The sequence below is a fragment of the Pongo pygmaeus genome, chromosome 10 (assembly GCF_028885625.2).
Source record: "Pongo pygmaeus isolate AG05252 chromosome 10, NHGRI_mPonPyg2-v2.0_pri, whole genome shotgun sequence".
In the NCBI taxonomy this organism is placed as follows: Eukaryota; Metazoa; Chordata; class Mammalia; order Primates; family Hominidae; genus Pongo; species Pongo pygmaeus.
The window spans coordinates 62,162,772-62,189,348 of NC_072383.2; the positions used below are offsets into that span (position 1 = coordinate 62,162,772).

At 42.6% G+C, this 26,577-nt stretch overlaps 1 protein-coding gene, 1 non-coding gene and 1 pseudogene across 7 annotated transcripts in view; all 3 read right to left on the minus strand.

Annotated features, from left to right (window-relative positions):
- C10H12orf56 (chromosome 10 C12orf56 homolog) overlaps positions 1–26,577 on the minus strand; it is a 118,429-nt gene that overhangs the window by 63,818 nt on the left and 28,034 nt on the right. For all 6 annotated transcript variants that reach the window (XM_054442275.2, XM_054442277.2, XM_054442278.2 and 3 more), the window contains exon 2: positions 16,046–16,208. In XM_054442275.2, the coding sequence (XP_054298250.1) occupies positions 16,046–16,208 (163 nt within the window). The remainder of the gene's footprint in view (positions 1–16,045; positions 16,209–26,577) is intronic.
- Positions 1,232–2,034, minus strand: LOC129009416 (V-type proton ATPase subunit E 1-like; annotated as a pseudogene).
- Positions 18,912–19,015, minus strand: LOC129011088 (small nucleolar RNA U13). Its single transcript, XR_008493213.1, has one exon. It is a non-coding gene; the product is annotated as a small nucleolar RNA U13 (small nucleolar RNA).

The following is a 26,577-nucleotide window of genomic DNA, read 5'->3' on the forward strand; positions in this document are numbered from 1 at the left end:
GAAGTAGAAGGGCCTATCCAGCTCCTCGGACCTTCATCCTTCCCTTCTCCCTCTATGCTAAAGATTCAATCTTAAGGGCCGACTTCGTTAAGTCAGCCACCCCAGCTGTGTACCCTGCCCTGTCCACCTTATTTCATGTAATACAACAACTCTGTGAAGCTAGTAATGGAGATGAAGAAACTGAGACTCACAAAGGTTAAGTGACTTGCTTAAGTTCACACATCCAGGAAATGTGAGAAACAGGATTCAAACCTGGGCTTAGTGAAATGCAAAGTCCATGTTCTTTTTCTATGCTTTTCACCAACTCCCAATCACAGGGACAGATACCTTAAAAAGGCTCATATATCAATATATCTATATAGATATACAGATATGTCTGAGTTGTTTTTCCTCACTTCAGACACCAAGAGTGTAATTTTTTTTCTCTTTCACCCAAAGCCAATTCTCTAATTCTCTAGATACCAACTGGGAGTACTACAATTCGATTCCATTCTGCCATTCACTACTTGGCAGTAGCACAGACCCCACAGGTTAAGGGCTCAGTCCCACAAGACTGCCCTAACTTCAGATGCCAGTTGCAACTCCCAGGTTTCCGCTTGTATTTCTGACCAACCAGCTATAAATCAGGAGCTCCCCATGAAATGAACCAGAACATGCCACCCAAAATATGCCACTTTGGCATATTGGTTATTTTGACCTGAAGGTGCTTGAGAGACAGCAGATGTAGGAAGGGCTCTCTGATCTCCACCTTTCTACCTTAAAACAGGACATAGACCAGGCACAGTGGCTCATGCCTATAATCCCAGCACTTTGGAATGCTGAGGCAGGCGGATCATTTGAGGCCAGCAGTTTGAGACCAGCCTGGCCAACATGGCAAAAACCCAACTCTACTAAAAATACAAAAATTAGCCACGTGTGGTAGTGCATGCCTCTAATCCCAGCTGCTCAGGAGGCTGAGGCACAAGAATCACTTGAACCTGAGGTGTGGAGGTTGCAGTGAGCTGAGATCACACCACTGCACTCCAGCCTGGGTGACAGAGCAAAATTCTGTCAAAAAAAAAAAAAAAAAAAACACTAGGACATAAATTTCCCATGAGAAAGGCAACCTCTTTATACCAGGAAGAGGAGAACATTCTTTTTTCTTTTACTTTTAGATAAACTGGAGGTGAGTCCTGATCATATTACATGAAGCTTTCCACCATTGTGAACAATTAGGCGAGGCATTAGTGACAGAGGGGCATCACTGATAAATACAGAGCAATACTGGGGCAGTAAAGAGGAAGCTACAGAGACATTTGTGTTTCTTCAAATATCAGAAGCTTCCACATCACAGCAGGAGAACTGAGGATGAGCTCCACCTCCTGAAGGCTTAGTCCAAAAACTTCCTATTGGCATTTGCCCTGAACAAGCCCCCCTGACTTCTGGCATCATCTGCTGGACTATGAGATCCAGCCGGCTTTCCAGGGTATTGGAAACCTTTATGTTACGATCCCCATTATATATCTCAACTCCACCAGCTATGTCCTCTGGCAGGTAGACATAGCTGGTGGAGTTGAGATATATAATGGGGACCTCCTGGTCAATTTGGACATCAACATCGTTTTTGGTGGCAATTTTGTACATAGAGATTTCCTTTTGCACTGCAGACTTTACCAGAGGGAAATCTTATTTCCTGCAACAAACAATCATTCAGGGCTCCAGCAGCTGGTACAAACCTGTGATAAGGTCATCTGTCACTCTGAGGACTTTGAGTCTTGCTTGATTCATCAAATTGGACATCTGAATTTTCTTCTGCTGCTCAATCTGTTTCTCTTTCTTCTCATAATATTCCATAATCTTTAGTCTTTGGGTTTGCACAAACTGACCTTTCTCTATGTTGAACTCTTCTTCTGCCTTTGCATCTATTCCTTCTGCTTTCTCATTGGCTTCTTGTTCAATGAAAGCCATCATATGCTTTATCTGCTTTTGCACGTCAGCGTTGCTGAGAGCCATGGTGAGAGCAAAGCTAGGCTGGTGAGCAGCAGGCTCGAGTTTAGGTTTGAAGGGTGAGGTGGGAGGAATGGGCAGAGGAAATCCCTGTGCAGATCTTGGTTTCCTTTACTTTTTGAGAACATTCTTATCAACAGAGGTGAGGCATGGACACTGAGATGAATCTGTACAAATACTAAAATAAATCTTATCTTCCATTAATTTTCACCATATATTTCCTAGTCATTTTCCCACAGTTCACTATGCACAGCCTAAGCCCCTTTGCCTTGTCTTGTCACAACTCTACAATTTATCATTCTTTGTTAACATGGTATATAAGCGCTCAGGCCTGTCGGCTTCTTTGGGTCTTCATTTCTCTTCTATGAAAGTTCCCCTGCCATGTAAAAATGTTAACGTCAAATAAAATGTGTATCCTTATCTCCTGTTAACCTGCCCTTTCTCAGTTTAATCCTCAGGAACAGCCACAAAACCTAAGAAGGTAGGGGAAAAGTCTTTCCTCCCCTTTACCACAAGCATCTCCTCAAGTTTAATAATTTGCAAGAACAGCTCACAGAACTCAGGAAAGTGCTTCATTTCCTATTACCAGTTTATTATAAAGGATTATATTCAGGAATAGCCAAGTGGAAGAGATGCGTTGAGCAGGGTATCAGGGGAGGGGTGCAAAGCCTCCAAGCCCTCTCCTGGTGCACCACTGTCCCAAGAACTTGATGTGGTCACCAACTTGGGCGCTCTCCAAACCCTGTCATTTAAGGGTTTTTTAAAGTTTTTGTTTGTTTGTTTGTTTGTTTTTCAGACAGGGTCTTGCTCTGTCACCCAGGCTTCAGTGCAGTGGTGCGATCATGGCTCAGTATAGCCTCAACCTCCCAGGCTCAAGTGATTCTCCCACCTCAGCCTCCTGAGTAGCTGGGACTACAGGCGTGCACCACCACACCCAGCTAATTTTTGTATTTTTTGAAGAGACAGGGTTTTGCCATGTTTCCCAGGCTGGACTCAAACTCCTGCCTTAAGCAATTGTCCCAAATTAGCCTCTCAAAGTGCTGGAATTACAAGTGTGAGCCACTGTGTCTGTATTAGTCAGTGTTCTCTAGAGGGACAGAATTAATGGAATAAATATATAGATCCCAATGTGTCCAGGTGGATATGATAACTTCTAGTTATACATATGAGATAACTTCCATATATTTATATATATGGAAGTTTATACAGAATGGGTAGAGAACTCCCATATATACATATATATGGAAGTTTATTAAGTATTAACTCACATGATCACAAGGTCCCACAATAGGCTGTCTACAGGCTGAAGAACAAGGAGAGCCAGTCTGAGTTCCAAAACTGAAGAACTTGGAGTCTAATGTTTGTGCTCCTAATCCAGCACAGGAGAAAGATGTAGGTTGGGAGGCTAGGACCAGTCTCTGTTTTCACATTTTTCTGCCTGCTTATATTCTAGCTGCACTGGCAGATGATAAGATTGTGCCCACCCAGAATAAGGGTGGGTCTGCCTTCCCCAGACCACTGACTCAAATGTTAATTTCCTCTGGCAACACCCTCACAGACACACCCAGGATCAGTACTTTCTATCCTTCAATCCAATGAAGTGAACACTCAGTATTAACCATCACAAGTCCACCCCTTGTCAACTTAAACCCATATACATCCCCTGAGATCATACATAATCTTCAAATAAAGACAGTAATAAGGTCATAATTATGCCTAGCATAATACAGCTATCCTTTGTACAGCTGGAAATGCAACAATCCCCAACCCAAATACTATTCCATAAAGTTAACAATATTTAAATGCTGATGTAAAGTCAATAAATCTTATGTCACATGCAAAAGGAAAAAGGAAATAAAATGAAGATATTTTCTTAGTACAGGTGTATACATGCACAAACATGTTTTTAACGAAAGAAGGAGGAAATACTCATGACAATTACCATCCTTGTTTCTGCAGCTGGTCACGTCATCATAGCTGGTATTGATGACTACCTTCTTCTACTACTCATTCTGTATTCTTTTTGCCTTCAGCAAGCACCTCAGCAGGTCATGGTTTTTTTTCCTGGTGGAGTGACCCAAACCTTCATTCATGAAGGGTCTGGGTCATTTGTAGTCCTGCCTGAATTGGGCTGTTGTAGTTTCTCACTGACCTAAATCAAAGGACGTGGTAACACTAAGAGACACCCTAATGGATCTCCTGTATTCCATGCATACTCTTCCTTAACTCCATTGTGGAGTAGTAGATTGATTTCATCTTGATAGTCTGGGTCAATCACCTAGCCAAAACTGTAACTACCTTCTTGGCCTGTTGACTTAAAGGTAGGAGGAGCCCAATGTATCCAGGTGGATATGATAACTTCCAGTTTAATGAAATCGTTGTTGTGTCTCCTGGTGGCAGCATTCCTCCCTCTGGAACTAAGACCTCTAGGCTAGCAGAGTGTAATGTCATGGGAACAGGAAGCAAAAATTTTGCTAGTGGATCTCTAGGGGTGATGGTGAGTGGTGCCACTTCCACTTCCATCCCTTGATTTCTGGACCCATGAATCCTGGCTATGGGAGAAACAGCACCATATTGAATGCTAATTCAGAGCATACATGGCCTTCTGGAGAACTCTGCCCTAGTCCTGCAAAGTATTGTCACCTAGTTGGCCTGTAATTGTAACTTCAAAAGGCCATCCCACCATTCTATCAATCCAACTGCTTCAGGATGATGAGGAACATGGTAAGACCAGTGAATTCCATGAACATGAGCCCACATCACACTTCTTTAGCCATAAAGTGAGTGCCTTGGTCAGAGGCAATGCTGTGTGGAATACCATGATGGTGGGTAAGGCATTCCGTGAGTCCACAGATGGTAGTCTTGGCAGAAGCATTGAGTGCAGGACAGTCAAACCCATATCCGGAGTAAGTGTCTATTCCAGTGAGGACAAACCTCTGCCCTTTCCATGATGGAAAAGGCCTAATATAATCAACCTGCCACCAGGTAGCTGGCTGATCACCCTGAGGAATGGTGCCATATTGAAGGCTCAGTGTTGGTCTCTTCTGCTGGCAATTGGGCACTCAGCAGTAGTCATAGCCAGATCAGCTTTGGTGAGTGGAAGTCCATGTTGCTGAGCCTACACATAACCTCCATCCCTGCCACTATGGCCACTTTATTCATGGGCCCATTGGGCGACAACAGGGTTGGCTGGGGAAAGAGGCTTAGTGGTGTCCACAGAATGGGTCATCCTATCCACTTGATTATCAAAATCCTCCTCTGCTGAGGTCACCCGTTGGTGAGCACTCACATGGGATACAAGTATCTTCCCAGTTTTTGGCCACACAAAGAGGTCCATCCACATACCTCTTCCCCAAATTTCTTTGTCACCAATTTTCCAATAATGCTTCTTCTGGAAGCTTCTTCTGGAAGTCCCTGACCATCCAGCAAACCATTGGCTACAACCCATGAATCAGTATGCAATCGTACATCTGGCTATTTCTCCTTCCATGCAAAGTGCACATCCAGGTGCACTGCTCAAAGTTCTGCCCACTGGGAAGATTTCCCTTCACCACTGTGCTTCAGGGATGTCCGAGAAAGGGGCCATAGTGCTGCAGCTGTCCACTTTTGGGTGGTGCCTGCATATCATGCAGAACTGTCTGTGAACCAGGCCCTAGTCTTCTCTTCCTCTGTCAACTGATCATAGGGAACTCCACATGAGGCCAGTGATACAGGCTGGGGGAGAGAAGGCAGGGTGGCAGAAACCATGGGCATTTGAGCCACTTCCTCATGTAACTTACTTATGCCTTCAGGACCTGCTTGAGCCCGTTCACATATATACCACTTCCATTTGATGATGGAATGCTGCTGTGCATGATCCACTTTATGGCTAGATGTGTCAGAAAGCACCCAGTTCATGATAGGCAGTTCAGGTCACATGGTGACTTGGTGACCCATGGTCAAACATTCAGTTTCCACCAAAGCCCAGTAACAGGCCAAGAGCTGTTTCTCAAAAGGAGAGTAGTTATCTGCAGAAGGCAGGGCCTTGCTCCAAAATCCTAGAGGCCTCCTCTGTGATTCACCTATGGGGGCCTGCCAAAGGCTCTAAACAGCACTCCTATCTGCCACTGACACCTCAAGCACCATTGGATCTGCTGGGTCATATTGCCCAACTGGCACAGCCACTTGCACAGCAGCCTGGACCTGTTGCTGAGCCTTCTCCTGTTCTGGACCCCACTAAAAACCGGCAGCCTTTCAGGCCACTTGATAAATGAGCCAGAGTAACACACCCAAATGAGGAATGTGTTGCCTCCAAAATTCAAATAGGCCCACTAGGAATTGTGCCTCTTTCTTGGTTGTAGACAGGGCCAAATGAAGCAACTTATCCTTCACCTTAGAAGGAATATCTCGACAGGCCCCACACCACTGGATCTCTAGAAATTTTACTGAGGTAGAAGATCCCTGAATATTAGTTGGATTTTTTTCCTATCCTCTAGCACACAAATGTCTCACCAATAAGTCCAGTGTGTTTGCTACTTCTTACTCACTAGATCCAATCAGCATAATGTCATCAATGTAATGGACTAGTGTGATATCTTGCAGAAGCGAAAAGCAATCAAGATCTCTCTGAATAAGATTATGACACAAAGCTGGAGAGTTGCTATACCCCTGAGGTAGGATAATAAAGGTACATTGCTGGCCTAGCCAGCTGAAGACAAATTACTTCTGGTGGGCCTATGGATAGGAATGGAGAAAAAGGCATTGCCAAGTCAATGGCTGCATACCGGGTACCAGGAGATGTGTTAATTTGCTCAAGCAATGAAAACACATCAGGTACAGTAGCTGCACTTGGAGTCACCACTTGGTTAAGCTTACAATAATCCACTATCATTCTCCAGGATCCATCTGTCTTCCACACAGGCCAAATGGGAGACAGATGAACAGGGATGTGGTGAGAATCACCACCCCTGCGTCTTTCAAGTCCTTGATGGTAGCACTAATTTCCATGATCCCTCCAGGGATGCAATATTGTTTTTGATTTACTATTTTTCTAGATAGAGGCAGCTCTAATGGCTTCCATTTGGCCTTTCCCACCATAATAGCCCTCACTCTACCAGCCAATGTGGGGGTTCTGCCAGCTGCTAAGTATGTCTATGCCAATTATGCATTCTGGCACTGGGGAAATGACCACAGGATGAGTCCAGGGACCCACTGGACCCACTGTAACTTGAAGCTGCGCTAAAACTCCATTAATTACCTGACCTCCATAAGCCCCTACTTTAACTGGAGGACCATAATGATGTTTTGGGTCCCCTGGAATCAACGTCAGCTCAGAGCCATTGTCCAGTAGTCCCCTAAAATGTCTGATCATTTCCCTTTCCCAAATGCACAGTTACCCTGCTAAAAGGCCACAGGTCTCCTGGGGGAAGGATGGGAGAAAGACTCACTGCATAAATTGTTGGTAATGTAGTGGGGTCCTTCCTTAAGGGGACATGGCCTCCCCTTCATTCAAGGGGTTCTGGGTCTGTAAACTGGCTCAAATCTGGAAACTGATTAAGAGGCCATGATCCTCTGTTTTCACAATTCAAATTAGTCTTTTGTCCATTCGACCTAGAAGTTTTCTGCTTATATAAATTAAGTAGGAATGCAGTAGGCTTCCTATCAATTTCATTTCTAAGAACACTGTGATTAATTAGCCAATGCCACAGCTCTATGTGAGTCAGACTATTCTGATTGTTGTTTTGCCTCTGCTGTCCATTATGGTAACTATGCCCACCTTGCCTTTGACAGTTGAGTGCTGCCACTTGGCCACTGCCACCTCAGGATCCAATTATTCCCATTGTATTTAAATTTTGTAGTTGAGTGACTGCAGTTCCCACCGTTAGATCTGACATACAGAGAAGAGCAATTACAGGGCTCTTCAAAGATGCAGGTGCTGCCCTCACACATCTATTTCACAAGGCATTGGTCAAGGGTATATCTTCTGGACCCTCCCAGCTGGGATGAGTAGGTCTAAAATGACTAATCCACTCCACTATACCAAACTCCCTAAGCCTTTGGATCCCTTCCCCTACATTAAACCAAGGGAGATCAGGCATTTCCGGCTCACTCACAGTGGGCCATCTTTTAATCCATATTTCAGCTAACCAAGCAAATAAACTATTAGAACCTTTTTTAACTCCCTGAGCTGCAACATTAAACACAGAGTCCCTATTTAGTGGGGCCAAATCAATAAATTCAGCCTGATCCAACTCTGTGTTCCTTCCACCATTATCCCACACCCTTAATATCCATTCCCATGTCTGTTCTCCAGATTTTTGTTTAAAAAAATTAGAAAACTCATGAGGTTCTTTTCGAATGTAGTACACCTCCTTATGGGGTCATACTCTCAACGTCACCTCTAGGGGCCTACGGGGACTTTAGTCTAGTTATAGGTCTACAAGCAAACAGGAATATTGTGGGGTGGGTCCTAAGGAGAGTCAACATTATTTTGCCTGGCAACTGCCTCAGGGGAGGCCATCACTGTTGCCTTAGGCAGTGCGGGGTTTATCTCCTCAGGCAAAGTTGAAAAGACTGATGGCAGCATGGATCAGGGATGGGATGTTGCCATTACTGGGGCTAGGGGAGCTGTTTCTTCTGGCAAAAAAAGTTCATCAGAGTTTACAAACTCAGTGTCCCCAACTTCATCAGAGTCCTCCCACACATCCCCATTCCAAGTTGCAGGGTCCCTTTCTTTTCCAATCAATGCCCTCACTTTAACAGTAGACACCTGGTGAGGCTGTGCATGCATCTTCCATTGCAGGTCAGCGACTTGCATGATAAGAGCTCATGTCTGTTTTTCCACAATTGTAGCTCTTTCACTATAGGAGATAAGACTCTCACTCAGGGCAATCTAAGCAGACTTGAGGTTCAGTATCTGCTTCTGAAGCTGGTGGATAGAATCCCTGAGTTCATCATTTTCTTTCATCACTTTGTCTGCAGAATTTAGGAGCAACCAACCAGCTTCATTAAATTCCTTGGTTGTCTACATAATACTCCATACAAATGTATTATGTATAGAGTCACTAAACTCCTTGTTTCTCATGAGTGATGAATCAAGAATGTCAAATGCATTTATTTTGCACTCTCTAAACAGTTCATGCCAAGGACTATCAGTGCTCTCTATACTATTAGAAGTAGAGTCCTTAGCATTTTTTGGTCTAATCATATAAAGCAGTCAACTCCAGAAACCCCAAAACCAATGAAAGAACTCCAAACTTAATATTCAGTTCCTCTAGAACCACTCCTGGTACCAAAATTTGTATTAGTCAGGGTTCTCTAGAGGGACAGAACTAATGGAAAATATACATATACAAAGGAGAGTTTGGTAAGTATTAACTCACATGATCACAAGGTCCCACACTAGGCTGTCTATAGGCTGAGGAGCAAAGAGAGTCAGACCGAGTTCAAAACTGAAGAACCTGGAGCCCAATGTTCGAGGGCAGGAAGCATCCAGCACAGGAGAAAGATGTAGCCTGGGAGGCTAGGCGAGTCTCTCTTTTCACATTTTTCTGCCTGCTTTATATTCTAACTGCACTGGCAGCTGATTAGACTGTGCCTACCCAGATAAAGGGTGGGTCTGCCTTCCCCAGCCCACTGACTCAAATGTTAATCTCCTTTGACAACACCTTCACACACATACCCAGGATCAAAACTTTGCATCCTTCAATTCAATCAAGTTGACACTCAGTATTAATCATCATAGTGCCCAACCCATTTAAAAATTTTTATGGAGGTTTCATTAAGTAGGCAAGAGTTATTAAATCATGGGTCACTGGTGATCATCTCAATTTCTAGTCCCTCTCCATCCCAGGAGGTTAGAGATGTGGGTGGCAGCAGAGGAGGAGTGAAAGTTCTAACTCTCTAATCACATGATTGGTTCCTCTGGCAACCAGCCCCATCCTGAAGCTATCTAGAGGCCCACCAAGTGTCATCTCATTAGCATTTGTTCTATTGTTGAAAGGAACTTGTTATGAATAACAAACAATGTTCTTATCACTCAGGAAATTCTAAATGTTTCAGAAGCTCTGTGTGAGGAACTAGGCACAAGGACCACTGCACTCCAGTCTGGGCAACAAATTAAGATGCTGTCTGAAAAAGAAAATATCTATATCTATATCTATATCTATATATGTATCTATATCTATCTATCTAGTTACATTTTTTTTTTGAGATGGAGTCTCACTCTGTCTTGCCCAGGCTGGAGTGCAGTGGAATGATCTCAGCTCACTGCAGCCTCCACCCCCTGGGTTCAAGTGATTCTCCTGCCTCAGCCTCCCAAGGAGCTGGGACCACAGGTGTATGCCACCACACCCAACTAATTTTTTTTGTATTTTTAGTAGAGACGGGGTTTTACCATGTTGGCCAGTCTGGTCTTGAACTCCTGACCTCAAGTGATCTGCCCACCTCAGCCTCCCAAAGTGCTGAGATTACAGGTGTGAGCCACCATGCCCAGCCTAGTAACTTTTTTTTTTTTTTTTTTTTTGAGACAGAGTCTTGTTCTGTCGCCCAGGCTAGAGCACAGTGGCATGATCTTGGCTCACTGCAACCTCAACCTCCTGGGTTCAAGCAATTCTCCTACCTCAGTCTCCTGAGTAGCTGGGATTACAGGCGCACGCCACCACACCTGGCTAATTTTTGTATTTTCAGTAGAGACAGAGTTTCACCATATTGGTCAGACCAGTCTCAAACTCCTGATTTCATGATCCTTGGCCTTCCAAAGTGCTGGGATTACAGGCTTGAGCCGCTGTACCCAGCCTAACTTCCCTGTTTTTTAGAGACAGGGTCTCACTCTGTCCCCCAAGCTGGATCTTCTTCTACCTGTCTCTCTAGTTATATATGTGTTGAGTGTGTGATGTCTATAAAAAGAGATCTAATTAATTGACCTAAGGAAGGATAAGCACTTGGATCAAATACGTTTTAAAGGGAAGACAAAAGCTGTGGTACCTTTTAGTTTACATAACTTTAATCTTTGAGAAATAAAAACAGTCTTAAAGATTATTGGCAAAATGCAGATGTCATCAAAATGTAAATTTTTATCTAGGGTTAAAGGATTGTTTGGAATTAGATAAGATAAACCTAAAAGTTTCAACAAGTTGTGGAATGATTGTAAGAATTAATCTTGTGAAAGAAATTCTGTGTGTGAACAGATTAACTAAATTCAAAAGGGTATTACATGGACTGGGCATGGTGGCTCATGCCTGTAATCCCAGTACTTTGGGAAGCCAAGGCAAGCAGATCACCTGAGGACAGGGGTTCGAGATCAGCCTGGTCAACATAGCAAAACCTCATCTCTACTAAAAATAAAATATGAGCCATGTGTGGTGGTATATGCCTGTAATCCAAGCTACTCAGGAGGCTGAAGCAGGAGAATTGCTTGAATCTGGGAGGCAGAAGTTGCAGTGAGCTGAGATCGTGCTGTTGCACTCCAGCCTAGGCAACAGAGCAAGACTCCATATGAAAAAAAAGCAGGGGTAGGGGTATTATATGGTTTTTCTGCAAATTGAGAATTAAAATAAAAGCACAACAAGGTACTCTTAAGGCACTAATCTGCTCTTTAGCAAAATTTATAAAGGGTTATAAAAGGTTTTTGCTTTTTAAAAAATGTCCAAGTCATCATTTTGGCAAAATAAATAAGGTAATCTGGTATTCTATTTCATAACATCAAGTGCTTTAACCCTCTAACATATTTAACAGTCTTCCCCAAATGAAACTTCAGTTTCAAAATTGTCTTTCTTGATGGTTAGCTTTTGGATGCTACAGAGGGCCCCTGGGGCATACAGAAGAAAGGTGAACAGGATTACCTGATATGTTTAGGTACATGGGTATGTTTAATCTTCCTCAGATTATATTTTAGGGAATAATATTAATATATGTTCCAAAATTTATGGGATTTCTAAAATTCTAATGTCTGAGTATAGGCTATCAATCACAATTAATGTTGTTATGTTAAGTTTTTTGTCTTGTCTTGATCCTCTTCAAAGGATGGTTTATAATCAGCTATAGAACTTTGACAGGTGCTCTCAAATTCAGGTTTCTGATAACTCTTGAGATTGTGACATTGGAATAAAAGAAAAACGTAAGGACTCATGAAGAGCTGAATTGTCCACAAATATCAAGCAAAACAAGAGTTTACTGAATGGACTGAACTAATGGAAAACTGAAGTAATTATTTTTTTTCTTTTTTGAGACAGAGTCTCGCTCTGCTGCGCAGGCTGGAGTGCAATGGTGTGATCTCTGCTGACTGCAACCTCTGCCTCCCAGGTTCAAATGATTCTCCTGCCTTCACAATCTATACATCTGACAAAGGACTAATATCCAGAATCCACTACGAACTCAAATGAATTAGCAAGAATAAAACAATCCTATCAAAAAGTGGGCTAAGGATATGAATAAACAATTCTCAAAAGAAGATATACAAATGGCCAACAAACATATGAAAAAATGCTCAACATCACTAATGATCAGGGGAAATTAAAACAAAACCACAATGCAATACCACTTTACTTCTGCAAGAATGGCCATAATCAAAAAATCAAAAAACAATAGATGCTGGCGTGGTTGCAGTGATCAGGGAACACTTTTACACTGCTGGTGGGAATGTAAACTTGTACAGCAACTATGGAAAACTGTGGAGATTCCTTAAAGAACTAAAAATAGAACTACCATTAGATCCAGCAGTTCCACTGCTGGACATCTACTCAGTGGAATAAAAGTCTTTATATGAAAAAGATATTTGCACACGCATGTTTATAGTGGTACAATTCACAATTGCAAAATTGTGGAAACAACCCAAATGCCCATCAATCAATGAGTGGATAAAGAAACCGTGGAATACTACTCAGCCATAAAAAGCATTCACAGTGACCTGGATGAGATTGGAGACTGTTATTCTAAGTGAAGTAACTCAGGAATGGAAAAGCAAACATTGTACATTTTCACTGATTTGTGGTAGCTAACCTATGAGGATACAAAGGTATAAGAATGATATAATGGGCTGGGAACAGTGGCTCATGCCTGTAATCCTGACACTCTGGGAGGCCAAGGCAGGCATATCACAAGGTCAGGAGTTCGAGACCAGCCTGGCCAACATGGTGAAACCCTGTCTCTACTAAAAATACAAAAATTACTCAGGCATGGTGGTGGGTGCCTGTAATCTCCGCTACTCAGGAGGCTGAGGCAGGATAATTGCTTGAACCCAGGAGGTAGAGGTTGCAGTGAGCCAAGATCATGCCATTGCACTCCAGCCTGGGTGACAGAGCAAGACTCAGTCTCAGAAAAAAAAAAAAAAAGAATGATACAATGGACTTTGGGAACTTGGGGAAGGGTAGGAGGGAGGTGAGGAATAAAAGACTACAAATTGGATGCAGTGTATACTGCTTGGGTGATGGGTGCACCAAAATCTCACAAATTACCACTAAAGAACTTACTCATATAACCAAATATGACCACTAAAGAGCTTACTCATGTAACAAAACATGACCTGTACCCCAATAACCTATGGAAAAAATAAAGAAAAATGAAATTCAAGTTTGAATACGTCATTGCATTAGTTTGATAGGGCTGCGGTAACAACGTACCACAGAGTGGCTAAAAAAAAAAAAAAAATCTATTTTCTTTGCAATAGGATGCAACTGGAGAAACTGGTTGTTTTACCAAGGCTTTGACTGGAAGGGTATGCTTCCCTTTAAGTAGTCAAGCTTGACTTGCAGAGCTGATAAAAGCCTCTTGGGAAAAACTGGCCTGATACATTGTCTATACAGTCCCCATACAGGGTTCCTAATTTGTGGTGAGTAAAAAATGTCACTTTCTAACAGATCCAGGAACCCCATGCTCTTGGGACCTCAAAAGAAGAGGAGTTTACTCAACTTACAGGTATTTGAGGGTAAAAGCCCCTGGCTGGGCTCAGCTTTAGAAAGTCTTATCTGAGATTCCTTGTGGAACAGAGTTTCATCAAAGCCAATCTAAAAAGCCTATGTAAAAATAATTATCTTTGCTGCACTTTACGCAAATAATCAGGCCAAATATAAGACTAAAGTCTATTTTGCAAACAACTCAGTCCTATCATGATTTGTTTTTAACAAAAATGAGGACTGGGGAGAAAGAAATTATATTTCAAAACTTATACATTTGTCATTAAATTCTAGACTTTTTAGATAAGCTGTTTTTAAGTTTTTGCCTACATTTTAGACTAACCCTGTTTACTCCTGTGAACCAACCAGCAATCTCTGGCTGTAGCTCATAAGGAACAAAAGGGGATGGGTAATGTAAAAATCTGGATCAATATTCTAGTTCTGAGAAACTATCCCACATATCCTGCCATTTGGGAAAATAAGACCAAAGGAGTTAACCAAAGCCAAGCCCCATGCACCCAAATCTTAGCAAGCATAAATATAGCCACCACTTATCTGGGCATGTCACAAGACATCCTTTTCTCTCCCTTGTTAGAGGAGGACTCAATTCCACAGTTACACCTTAGCAATCAGCTTATGATCAGGAGTCTATGCAACCCCCTCCCCTGCAGACACATTTTTGTCCCAAACTCAATTCCAAGCATTGGGTCAAAGCCCTAGGACAGAAAGCTGGCTCTGAAGGATCCAGGTGCAGGCAATAACAGAAGTTAAAAGGCACAGCACAGGTGAGCGTGACTGATTCCTGCCAATTAAGCCAAGCTTCGCAATTCATGGATAAAGGTCATGCTGATATCCATGGCATAAATGAAGGGAACTCGATGGCTACTGACAGCAGGGGATATAGGGTGTACATGAGTAAGAGCATATATTCCCAGCCCCAGTCCCCCCTGTTAATATCAGTGAAAGCTGCTTTGATACCCATGGATGGCACCCTGATGTGGTCCCTGAAACTCAGGGATATAAGGATGGAAGAAAGAAAGAGGGATGCCTCACTTTCTCTCCCTCATATATAACGGGTATTCGCTAGGAAGAGATGGGAATGTGGGATGCCTCACTCCCCTCCTTCTATTAACAGAGGAGTAGCCATTCATCTTCAAGCTGTACCCCTTTCAAATGCAACCAGAAACCCTGGGACTCCTTTGAAAAAAAAAAAAACGCCATTTTCTTTCTTCTTTCTCTGTCCTCTCTTCACAGATAGGTAATCGTATCTCTGTACTACAGGATACTCCCTTCGGATACATCCTTCAAACTGGGAAAAGTTAATTTCCCAAACCTTTAACTGGTTGTCTTAAGATTGGGCTCAGTGGAAGGGAGCCCAGAAGCCCAACATGCCAGCAAAAGAGTAAAAGGTTTGTTTTTTTTTTAACCAGTCAGGCTTTTGGCTCCCCTCTCCCTGGGCAAACCAGTAAAAGACCTCAGGATCTTTGAGCTATCCTTACCCACCACCCTTGTTTCATTCTGATACATGTTTTCTAATAAGCCAGTTTGTCTCTTCTCACTTTCAGGCCATCAAACTCCAAATGGTCATGCAACCAGAGCCCCAGAGGATGGCCCCTTCTACAGGGAACCCTGAGACAGGCCTCTGAGGGAGATCTGACTTCCATTTTCCCAAAACAGCGCCCCCTGTCAGCTGGAAGCAGTTAAGATCATTCTTCATTCTTACCCTTATTATTATTCTAATGGCAGCTAGATGTACTTCTTTAGACAGAGGAATGATAGATGCAGGAGGAAGATAAGGGAACCTGCCCAGGGTCTTGTCTGGGCGTGCCCGCAATGGATGGGGGGGTCTACATGTGCACTGTGAGAGTAGGGTTAGAGCCACCAGGAATTCGAGCCTTGTGCGGGAGGATGAGCCTGGCCTCTTCAGCTCTTGCGTGTGGCAGACTGATATTCAATCTGTGAGGTGAGAGCCAGTTGGCCAGACCCCTTTTTTTCACTGAGAGCTTTCTTTTAATAAATCCCACTCTCCGCATCTTTCAATGTGTCCCCATGCCTAAATTTTCCTGGCTGCGTGATATGAACCTGGATTTTAACTGAACTAAGAAGCAAAATATCCTGCATCAATTTTAAGAAATATATTATACACTTTTTTTTTGCCTTAGATCCAGAGACAGACTGGAAGTACCTACCTTTCTTGTTGTTAGCCTTAGTATGATGAAATGGAAATAGGAATTTCCTGACACTGTTTGACTTTTTACACTCTTTTTTCAAAACGGTTGAAGAATAGGTGATACGAATGTGTTGGCTGATTTCTCTATCTGGCGAACTCAAAAATTCTGGGTAATCATCAATCTGGAAAAAAAAATTAATTCACCTCATTGAAGACAAATACAACTGCTTACCTATTTTGGTATAATAAAACCCCCAAAGCCAAGGGCAAGTTTTTTTTTTCTACATATATATATATTTTTCGAAACAGAGTCTCACCCTGACACCCAGGCCAGAGTGCAGTGGTGCGATCTCAACTCATTGCAACCTCCACCTCCTGGGTTCGAGTGATTCTCCTGCCTCAGCCTCCTGAGTAGCTGGGATTACAGACATGAGCCACCACACCTGGCTAATTTTTGTATTTTTAGTAGATACAGGGTTTCACCATGTTGGCCAGGCTGGTCTCGAACTCCTGACCTTAAGCGATCACCCACCTTGGCCTCCCAAAGTGCTGGGATTACAGGCATAAGCCACCTCAGAGTTTAAACTGAGTTTTTTTTTCCCCCCCCCTTCATTTTCTCCACTGGAACATCTTCCTTTTCTTGTTGTTAGGTTTCCCAATTATTTCTCTATTTGTTTTAGTCCTTACTAAAAACGTGCTCAGCAACAGAACCCAAGAAACTATTTACACTATAGAATTGCTACATAAACACTAACAGTGTTTTGTTACAGTATTTGTTAAAATACATCCCTCTCCACTTCCATTTTATTTTATTTTATTTTATTTTTTGTTGTTGAGATGGAGTCTCCCTCTGTCGCCCAGCCTGGAGTGCAATGGCACAATCTCCGCTCACTACAACCTCCACCTCCTGGGTTCAAGCAATTCTCGTGCCTCAGCCTCCCAAGTAACTGAAATTACAGGCACCTGCAATCACGCCCAGCTGATTTTTGTATTTCTGTAGAGACGGGGTTTCACCATGTGGGACAGGCTGGTCTTGAACTCCTGACTTAAGGTGATCCACCCGCCTTGGCCTCCCAAAGTGCTGGGGTTATAGGCGTGAGCTACCGTGCCTGGTCCACTTCCATTTTAAAAATAATTTTTTCATAAAGTTCTCAAAAATGTATAATTAATTGATTTTACACTAAGATTTTTCTATGCAGGAGACAATGTCCATTTATAGGTAACAGTCCACAGAGATTCTGGGAAGACAAACATCTATGTTTGAACTACTGGAAATGTCCTTCTCTCCAATGTGCTCTGTTCTCTATTCTGGATAAAAAAGGGAAAAGCTCTCAATAAATAGATAGGACATTTAGATCTTCTCTGTAACAGCCTACTTCACTTTCTATGACAAGCAGCAATAACATTTGAATGAAAAGCTAAGAGTGAGACAGGCACAATGGTGCCCACCTGTGGTCTCAGCTACTCTGGAGGCAGAGGCAGGGGTATCACTGGAGCCCAGGAGTTGAGGCTATAGTGTGCTATGATCTGTGCAGTGCACTTGTCTGTGACCACTATAACCCACTCTGGGCAACATAGCAAGATCCCATCTCTTTTTTTTTTTATTTTGAGATGGAGTCTTCCTCTTGTCGCCCATGCTGGAGTGCAATGACACAATCTCAGCTCACTGCAACCTTCACCTCCCAGGTTCAAGCGATTCTCCTGCCTCAGCCTCCGGAGTATCTGGGATTACAAGCGCCTGCCACCACGCCTGGCTAATTTTTTGTATTTTTCGTAGAGATGGGGTTTCACCATGTTGGCCAGGCTGGTCTCGAACTCCTGATCTCAGGTGATCCATCCGCCTTGGCCTCCCAAAGCTCTGGGATTACAGGCGTGAGCCGCCGCACCTGGTCTACTCCCACCTTTTAAAAAAGAGATGGGGTTGCCAGGTGCAGTGGCTCACACCTGTAATCCCAGAGCTTTGGGAGGCCAAGGCCAGTGGATCGCCTGAAGTCAGGAGTTCAAGACCAGCCTGACCAACATGGTGAAACCATGTCTCTACTAAAATACAAAAATTAGCCGGGTGTGGTGGTGCATGCCTGTAGTCACAGCTACTCAGCAGGCTGAGGCAGGAGAATCGCTTGAACTCCGGAGGTGGAGGTTGCAGTGAGCTGAGATTGTGCCACTGCGCTCCAGCCAGAGCAGCAAAGTGAGACTCCGTCTCAAAAAAAAAAAAAAAAAAAAAGGTGCGGGTCAGGCAGAATTCCTATATAGGCTTTTTGTGAGTACCTAGAATTTAGATAAAAATGTTTCCTGTGATCATGCAGTTTCATTTTTCTTTTCACAAATATAAGAAAGAAATATCAAGTAATACAATTTATAAAATCTAAATCAAAGTAATTGAAGATATGAAGATGAATTAATAAAAAGCTATCAGTATCTACTCAAATTCAATTTTTAAAAATTATTTTCAAATATGTAGAGTAATTCAAACCAGTTAATGAATTTGTACCTGAAATCACCACTCAACTTTCTCTGATTTAGGCTAAACAATTTTAATTCCATTAGTCTTATTTATTTTTATGATTTGAACAGTAGTTTAATTTTAATTTTTTTTGAGACAGGGTCTTAAAAAATTAGAAAAAAATGTAAATTTGTGCTCAATATAATGAAATCATTATTCTGATAGATTTTTTATTTCAACTTTATGTTTTATAATATCTCAGATTGAAGATAATTTCCAAGATCCTTAGGTAACTTAAAGCCTTGGGCAGATATTAAATTGAGTTAATAGATAATCATCAGACACCAAGATAATTCCTAAGCAAGAGAGAATACTGAAACATTGGCTACTTGAGCATTATTTTAAGTGTATATACATATAGTTTTGTTTTTTCTTCTTCTCATGTCAGATGGGTAATGTGCCCACATCATAACAAGCTTTGAGGGTGGTACATCTCACGCATGAGTGTGAAAACCCAATCACCATGCTTATGAACTTCAAAAGGATAAAAAATACGTAAAGTTGCCTGGGCGTGGTGGTTCACACCTGCAATTCCAGCTCTTTGGGTGGCTGAGCTGGGCAGATCACAAGGTCAAGGAGTTTGAGACCAGCGTGGCCAAAATGGTGAAACCCCATCTCCACTAAAGATACAAAAAATTAGCCGAGTGTGGTGGTGTGCACCTGTAATCCCAGCTACTTGGGAGGCTGAGGCAGGAGAACCGCTTGAACCCAGGAGGTGGAGGTTGCAGTGAGCCGAGATCGTGCCATTGCACTTCAGCTTGGGCCTGTTGCCCAGGAGCAAGACTCCATCTCAAAAAAAAAAAAAAACCATACATTTAAGCTTATTTTTATATTTTACACAGAGGTTATATATTTTGGTCATGTTAATGAATGTGCTCATTTACAAAGTTTCCATGCTCGTGAAAGATGTTCTTGTTAGAAACAAATGCTTGTTCCTCAGTGTTGAAAAGAACTAGTGCTCAGATAAAGAATTTTCTCAGCAAGGCTATTTTTACTTCCATAGAAGGGTGCAACTCGTGGATGGAGCAATGGCAAGAGCACACCTGAACAAGGGAGGGGAAGGGGTTCTTATTCCTGATGCAGGTAGCCCCCTACTGCTGTGTCATTCCCCTGTTGGCTAGGTTTGGACCGCACAGTCTAAGCTAATTCCAATTGGCTAATTTAAAGAGAGCAGGAGTACAAGTCAGAGTGGTGGGGTGAGTAGTTTGGCAGGAAGGACGGTTACAGAACAGGTGACTCAGGATGAGTCAGGACGGAGCAGGTGACCAGGGGTGACTCAGGTCAAAGCAGGTGACCAGGGGAACAGATGTGAACTACTGAATAGAACTAGCGGGAAAGTTGTTTACTGAAACTAGAGGCAAGGGGGCAAAGAGAACCAAAAAGTTAAACTTTAAAATGGAGAACAGAGAATAAGAGAGCTGAACATACTGACATACTGATTGTTTGAAGAGAAGCTTAGAGTTCACTATATCTAACATTCTTTTCAAGCATGATGCTTTCCGTGTCTATTATTTAATGTTTTATTGTCACTTTGACTCACTAGGTAACCAGGCATTGTTTCTCAGGCACCCATGATTCTCTCTTAACCAAAAGTCAAAATCTCCTTTAATAAACACTTGATTTTTACCTTCCCCAAATAAGATTCTAATTATAAGAAAGAAATATATTAAAATCTCAGGATATATTTTATACCTAAAACATCTTTGAGATTTATCAGCAGGCTCCTAAAAAAAAAAAACATACAAAAACGTGGTCTTTCAACTTATGAAAAGAGGAGGCTGGAAATATTTTGGTCTATGTACTACTGTTTCATGGGAAGAATTGTCAAGTCCGAAGAGATGTTCAGTGTTTCTTAGCTTAAATTTGTATAGGTAAGTTCTTAAGTAAGTTGTATAACATAAATATTTCAGAAATTGTTTTATGGGAGATTTGTCAATGCTTCTATTGCCTATGTATCAGTCTTGGGGGTGCTTTGCCTTATTATATTAGACAACTGAAATATGTGTTATCAATCATAATTTTTTTCTTTATTTTTTCTTTTTTTTTTTTTGAGAAGGATTGAGCTCTGTAGCCGAGGCTGGAGTGCAGTCGTACAATCTCAGGTCACTGCAACCTCTGCCTCCCAGGCTCAAGTGATCCTCCCACCTCAGCTTCCTGAGTAGCTGAGACTACAGGCACATGCCACCAGGCTGGGCTAATTATTTTTACTTTTTTTTGTAGAGATAAGATCTCGGGCCAGGTGAGGTGGCTCACGCCTGTAATCCCAACAGTTTCGGGCGCCAAGGCAGGTGGATCACTTGAGATCAGGAGTTTGAGACCACCCTGGCCAACATAGTGAGACCCCCCATCTCTACTAAAAATGCAGACATTAGCCAGGCTTAGTGGCATGTGCCTGTAATCCCAGCTACTCGGGAGGCTGAGGCAGGAGAATCGCTTGAACCTGGAGACAGAGGCTGCAGTGAGCCGAGATTGCTCCACTGCTCTCCAGCCTGGGTGACAGAGGGAGACTCCATCTCAAAAAAAAAGAAAAAGAAAAAAAGAAAAGAAAGCCACTTCTACATACCCTACAAAGCCTCCATCACTGTAAGGTGATATGTGATTACATTGATGGTTGTCACACAAGCAAGGGGACATATTTGTGTATGTAAAAGGAAGGATGATGACAGATGTGATAAAAAGAAACTATGAATAGTGCTAGTACCAAAAGATTATGTACCAAAAGTACTATGATTTCTCATTTCCCCTTTCTCTCGTATTGATTCATTTAGAAATCATAATCTCGGCTGGGCACAGTGGCTCACACCTGTAATCCCAACACTTTGGGAGGCCGAGGTGGGCGGATCACGAGGTCAGGAGTTCGAGACCAGCCTGGCCAACATGGTGAAACTCCATCTATACTAAAAATACAAAAATTAGCCAGGTGTGGTGGCATGCGCCTGTAATCCCAGCTACTCGGGAGACTGAGGCAGGAGAATCGCTGGAACCCGGGAGGTGGAGATTGCAATGAGCTGAGATCACGCCACTGCAATCCAGCCTGGGCAACACAGTAAGACTCCATCTCAAAAGTAATAATAATAATAATAATAATAATAATAATCTCGGCCAGGCATGATGGCTCAAGCCTGTAATTGCAGCACTTTGGGAGGCTGAGGCAGGTGCATCACCTGAGGTCAGGAGTTCGAGACCAGCCTGGCCAATGTGTTGAAACCCTGTCTCTACTAAAAATACAAAAATTAGCCAGGCGTGGTGGTGCATACCTGTAATCCCAGCTACTCGGGAGGCTGAGGCAGGAGAATCACTTGAACCCAGGAGGGAGAGGTTGCAGTGAGCCAAGATCACGCCACTGCACTCCAGCCTGGGTGACACAGTGAGACTCCATCTCCAAAAAATAATAATAATCTCAATTGCAAAACTTATGGTCACAAAATCATAGACAGAACAAAACTCTAACAGAAACATTTAATTCAACTTGGACTTAAGTAAAGAGGGCAAAGTGTTAGAGAAAGGAAGGTGGTTTCTTCTTCTTTTTCTTATTTGCTTATGATGGAGTTCAGGACATACTACCCCAAAATAGGGCACTATACCAGATTGACTATTTTAAGCTGAAGGAACTTGAGGAATGACATGTACAGGAATCACTTTTTGACCTTTCTCTGAAGCAGGTCATAAAATCTAGAAATAATTTTCTAATCTTCTTTTGATGTAGATCATAAAACCCTCATGCGAAAGATGCCCTCCCTATGTCCAGAGGAAAGGATAAAGTATCTGAACTGTTAGGCCTGTTTAGGCCTAACTTTCTCCAATTTGTTACACTGAGCTCATCCTTTTTCTTTGTCCTATTATATTTCTCCATGACTTTCCTCTCTTCATCAAACAAAGCATAAAAACATTCAGGTTTAACCACTTCTTCAGATCTTCCTTTCCTTACAAAGGCTCCCATGTCACATAAAACTTAAATAAATGTGTATGTTTTTCTCTTGTTAATCTATCTTTTGTTACAAGGGCCCCAAGCCAACGAACCTAAGATGCGTAGAAGGAAAAGATGTATTTCCTTCTTTATACTTACAAAAATAAAAATCTCTGTTTAAAAAATGTCTCTTTCTAAAGATCACAGCACGTTTGTGAAGCCAGAGAGGACCACTCTGGAGCTAAGCAAGCCTAATTTACACATCTATGCGGGAGTAAAGAGTTTTCTGAAAGCTTTTCCACTGTGAGCACTGAACAGGGCAGGAAAGCTTAATCCAAAGAACATGCTCTCAGTGCCTGAAGAAAGAAAAGAAGCTCTTTTTTTTTTTTTTTTTTTTTTTTTAAAGACGGAGTCTCGCTCTGTCACCCAGGCTGGAGTAGAGTGGCATGATCTTGGCTCACTGCAACCTCCTCTTCCTGGGTTCAAGCAATTCTCCCTGCCTCAGCCTCCTGAGTAGCTGGGATTACAGGCACCCATCAACATGTCTGGCTAATTTTTGTAGTTTTAGTAAAGACGGGGTTTCACCATGTTGGCCAGGCTGGTCTTGAACTCCTGACCTTAAGTGATCCGCCCGTCTTGGCCTCCCAAAGTGCTGGGATTACAGGCGTGAGCCACTGCGCCCAGCGAAAAGAAGCTCTTAAAAGGGACAAAGCTGAATTCAATCCCTTGTTAGCAATTTAGTTTAAACATGGTATTATTTGAAACAAATATTTTTTTGCTTTACATCAGAGACATTTTTACAAAATTCAAAAACTGGCTGGGTGCGGTGGCTCACACCTGTAATCCCAGCACTTTGGGAGGCTGAGGCCAGCGATTGCATGAGGCCAGGAGTTCAAGACCAGCCTGGCCAACATGGCGAAACCCCGTCTCTACTAAAAATACAAAAATTAGCTGGGCATGGTGGCAGGCACCTATAATCCCAGCTACTCGGGAGGCTGAGGCAGGAGAATCGCTTGAACCCGGCAGGCAGAGGTTGCAGTGAGCCAAGATCATGCCATTGCACCCTAGCCTGGGCGACAGGGCAAAACTCCATCTCAAAAAAAAAAAAAGAAAATTCAAAAACCAAAGCTTCCATTTAACCCCAAAATGTGAAAACATATAGATAATAGGTAGGTAGGTAGATAGATGATAGATAGATAGATAAATAGATAGATAGATAGATAGATAGATAGATAGATAGATAGGTAGGATATTGTAATGATCCTATAAAATAATTTTAAAATTTTCTAACTGTCCTAAAATAAGTTCAAAGTACGGTAAGTAAAATTCTATTTTGGATGGCTATTTAGCTTATTTAGGTTGAAAATAAGTTAAGATTTTTCATGTTTCATATAACATCGAATTTGTTTTTAGGACTGTTTATGAAAGTTGAAAGAACTGCTTTTATCCAGACCCTTTTCAGCACAGGCAATAATATCTAAGTAATATATACCTGAAAATAATTTTAAAAGTCCAAATCAGGACGCATACTTTTTTTTTCCTAAGAATTGCCAACAAAAAACCTTTGGTATAACAATATATCACACCATTTATATACATTTGATAAATCAACTCTTTTAAGTGTAATTGCATAAAATTATTATTGGGCCAGATGTGGTGTCATGCCTATAATCCCAGAACTTTGGGAGGCTGAGATGGGCGGATCACTTGAAGTCGGGAGTTTGAGACCAGCCTGGCCAATGTGGTGAAACCGGTCTCTACTAAAAATACAAAAATGAGCAGGGTGTGGTGGCGTGCACCTGTAATCCCATCTACTCAGGAGGCTGAGGCAGGAGAATCGCTTGAACCCGGCAGGCAGAGGTTGCAGTGAGCTGAGATTGCGCCACTGCATTCCAGTCTGGAGACAAAGTGAGACTCCATCTCAGAAAAAGAAAAAAAAAAAACAATTATTATTGAACCAGCACTGTATTTGTATGCCCCACCAATATAAATGGTAATGTTAGAGGTAATTGAACCAGAGCAACTCCATCTTGAATAAGGGCTGGGTAAAATGAGTCTGAGACCTGTTGGGCCACATTCCCAGGAGGTTAAGGCATTCTATAATAAGTCACAGGATGAGACAGGAGCTCAGCACAAGATACAGGTCATAAAAACCTTGCTGATAAAACAGGTTGCAGTAAAGAAGTCAGCTAAAACCCACCAAAACCAAGATGGTGATGAGAGTTACCTCTGGTTGTCCTCACTGCTACACTCCCACCAGTGCCACGACAGTTTACAAATGCCATGCCAACCTCAGAAAGTTACCCTATGTAGTCTTAAAAAGGGAAGAATGAAAAATCCACCTTTTGTTTAGCATATAATCAAGAAATAACCATAAAAATGGGCAACCAGCAGCCTTTGGGGTTACTCTGCCTATGGAGTAGCCATTCTCTTCTTCCTTTACTTTTTCTTTTTGTTTTGAGATGGAGTTTCGCTCTTGTTGCCCAGGCTGGAGTGCAATGGCACAATCTCGGCTCACCGCAACCTCCTCCTCCTGGGTTCAAGCAATTCTCCTGCCTCAGCCTCCTGAGTATCTGGGATTACAGGCATGCGCCACCACACCCAGCTAATTTTGTATTTTTAATAGAGACGGGGTTTCTCCATGTTGGTCAGGCTGGTCTCAAACTCTTGACCTCAGGTCATCTGCCCACCTCAGCCTCCCAAGTGCTGGGATTACAGGCATGAGCCACCTTGCCTGGCCTACTCCTTTACTTTCTTAATAAATTTGCTTTCACTTTATGGACTCACCTCGAATTCTTGCTTGCACAACATCCAAGAACCCTTTCTTGGGGTCTGGATTGGGACCCCTTTCCAGTAACAGCAACTAGCTGTCTTTTCTCCTTAGAAACTGGGGCTGGGGAAGTTGGAGTTAGTTGCAAATGGTCTCCTAAGTTCTCACTCCCTGTCATAAATTATAGCATTTTGTAATATTTGGCCTAAGACTTGCTTTGGAAGGTGCTGTTACCAGAAAGGGGTCTCGATACAGAACCCAAGAGAGGGTTCATGGATCAGGCACAAGAAAGAATTCAGGGTGAGTCCACACTGCAAAGTGAAAGCAACTTTATTAACAAAGTAAAGGAGGCTGGGCGGGGTGGCTCACACCTGTAATCCTAGCACTTTGGGAGGGTGAAGTGGGTGGATCACCTGAGGTCAGGAGTTCAAGACCAGCCTGGCCAATATGGCGAAACCCCATCTCTACTAAAAACACAAAAACTAGCCAGGCGTGGTGTTGGGTGCCTGTAATCTCAGCTATTCAGAAGGCTGAGGCAGGAGAATCAGTTCAACCTGGGGGGCGGAGGTTGCAGTGAGCCAAGATCGCGCCATTGCACTCCAGCCTGGGTGACAGAACAAGACTCCATCTCAAAAAAGAAAAAGAAAAAGAAAGTAAAGCAATAAAATGGCTACTCCACAGGCTACTCCATTAAAAAAATAGCCAATTTATTTCTTGATTCTATGCTAAACAAAGGGTGGATTATTCATGAGTTTTCTGGGAAAGGGGTGGGAAATTCCTGACACTGAGGGTTTCTCCCCTTTTTAGACTATATAGGGTAACTTCCTGAGGTTACCATGGCATTCGTAAACTGTCATGTCACTGGTGGAGTGTAGCAGTGAAGACAACCAGAGGTCACCTCATCGCCATCTTGGTTTTGGTGGGTTTAGGCTGACTTCTTTATTGCAACCTGTTTTATCAGTAAGGTCTTTATGGTAAGACCTGTGTCTTGTGCTGACCTCCTGTCTCATCCTGTGACTTAGAATGCTTTAACCTCCTGGGAATGTGGCCCAGTAGGTCGCAGCCTCATTTTACGCAGCTCTTATTCAAGGTGGAATTGTTCTGGTTTAAAAACCTCTGACAGTGCTGAATGTATAACCCTCCAGTGGTTTGGAACCAAGTGATGTACCAACTACTATTCTCGAAATAAAATCTGGGCACTGAGAAAACTCTAAAACAACCATATTACCTGCTGAAGGAAAACAAACATGCTGGCTCCCTAGCCAGGTGCACCTTCTCTCAATCTGTGAGGCTAAAAGGATAGGTAAGTGTGCAGGAAAGGGTTAACTCTGCAGGCTTGAGTTGTTTAAACACTGTGCATTCCAAAGAAAG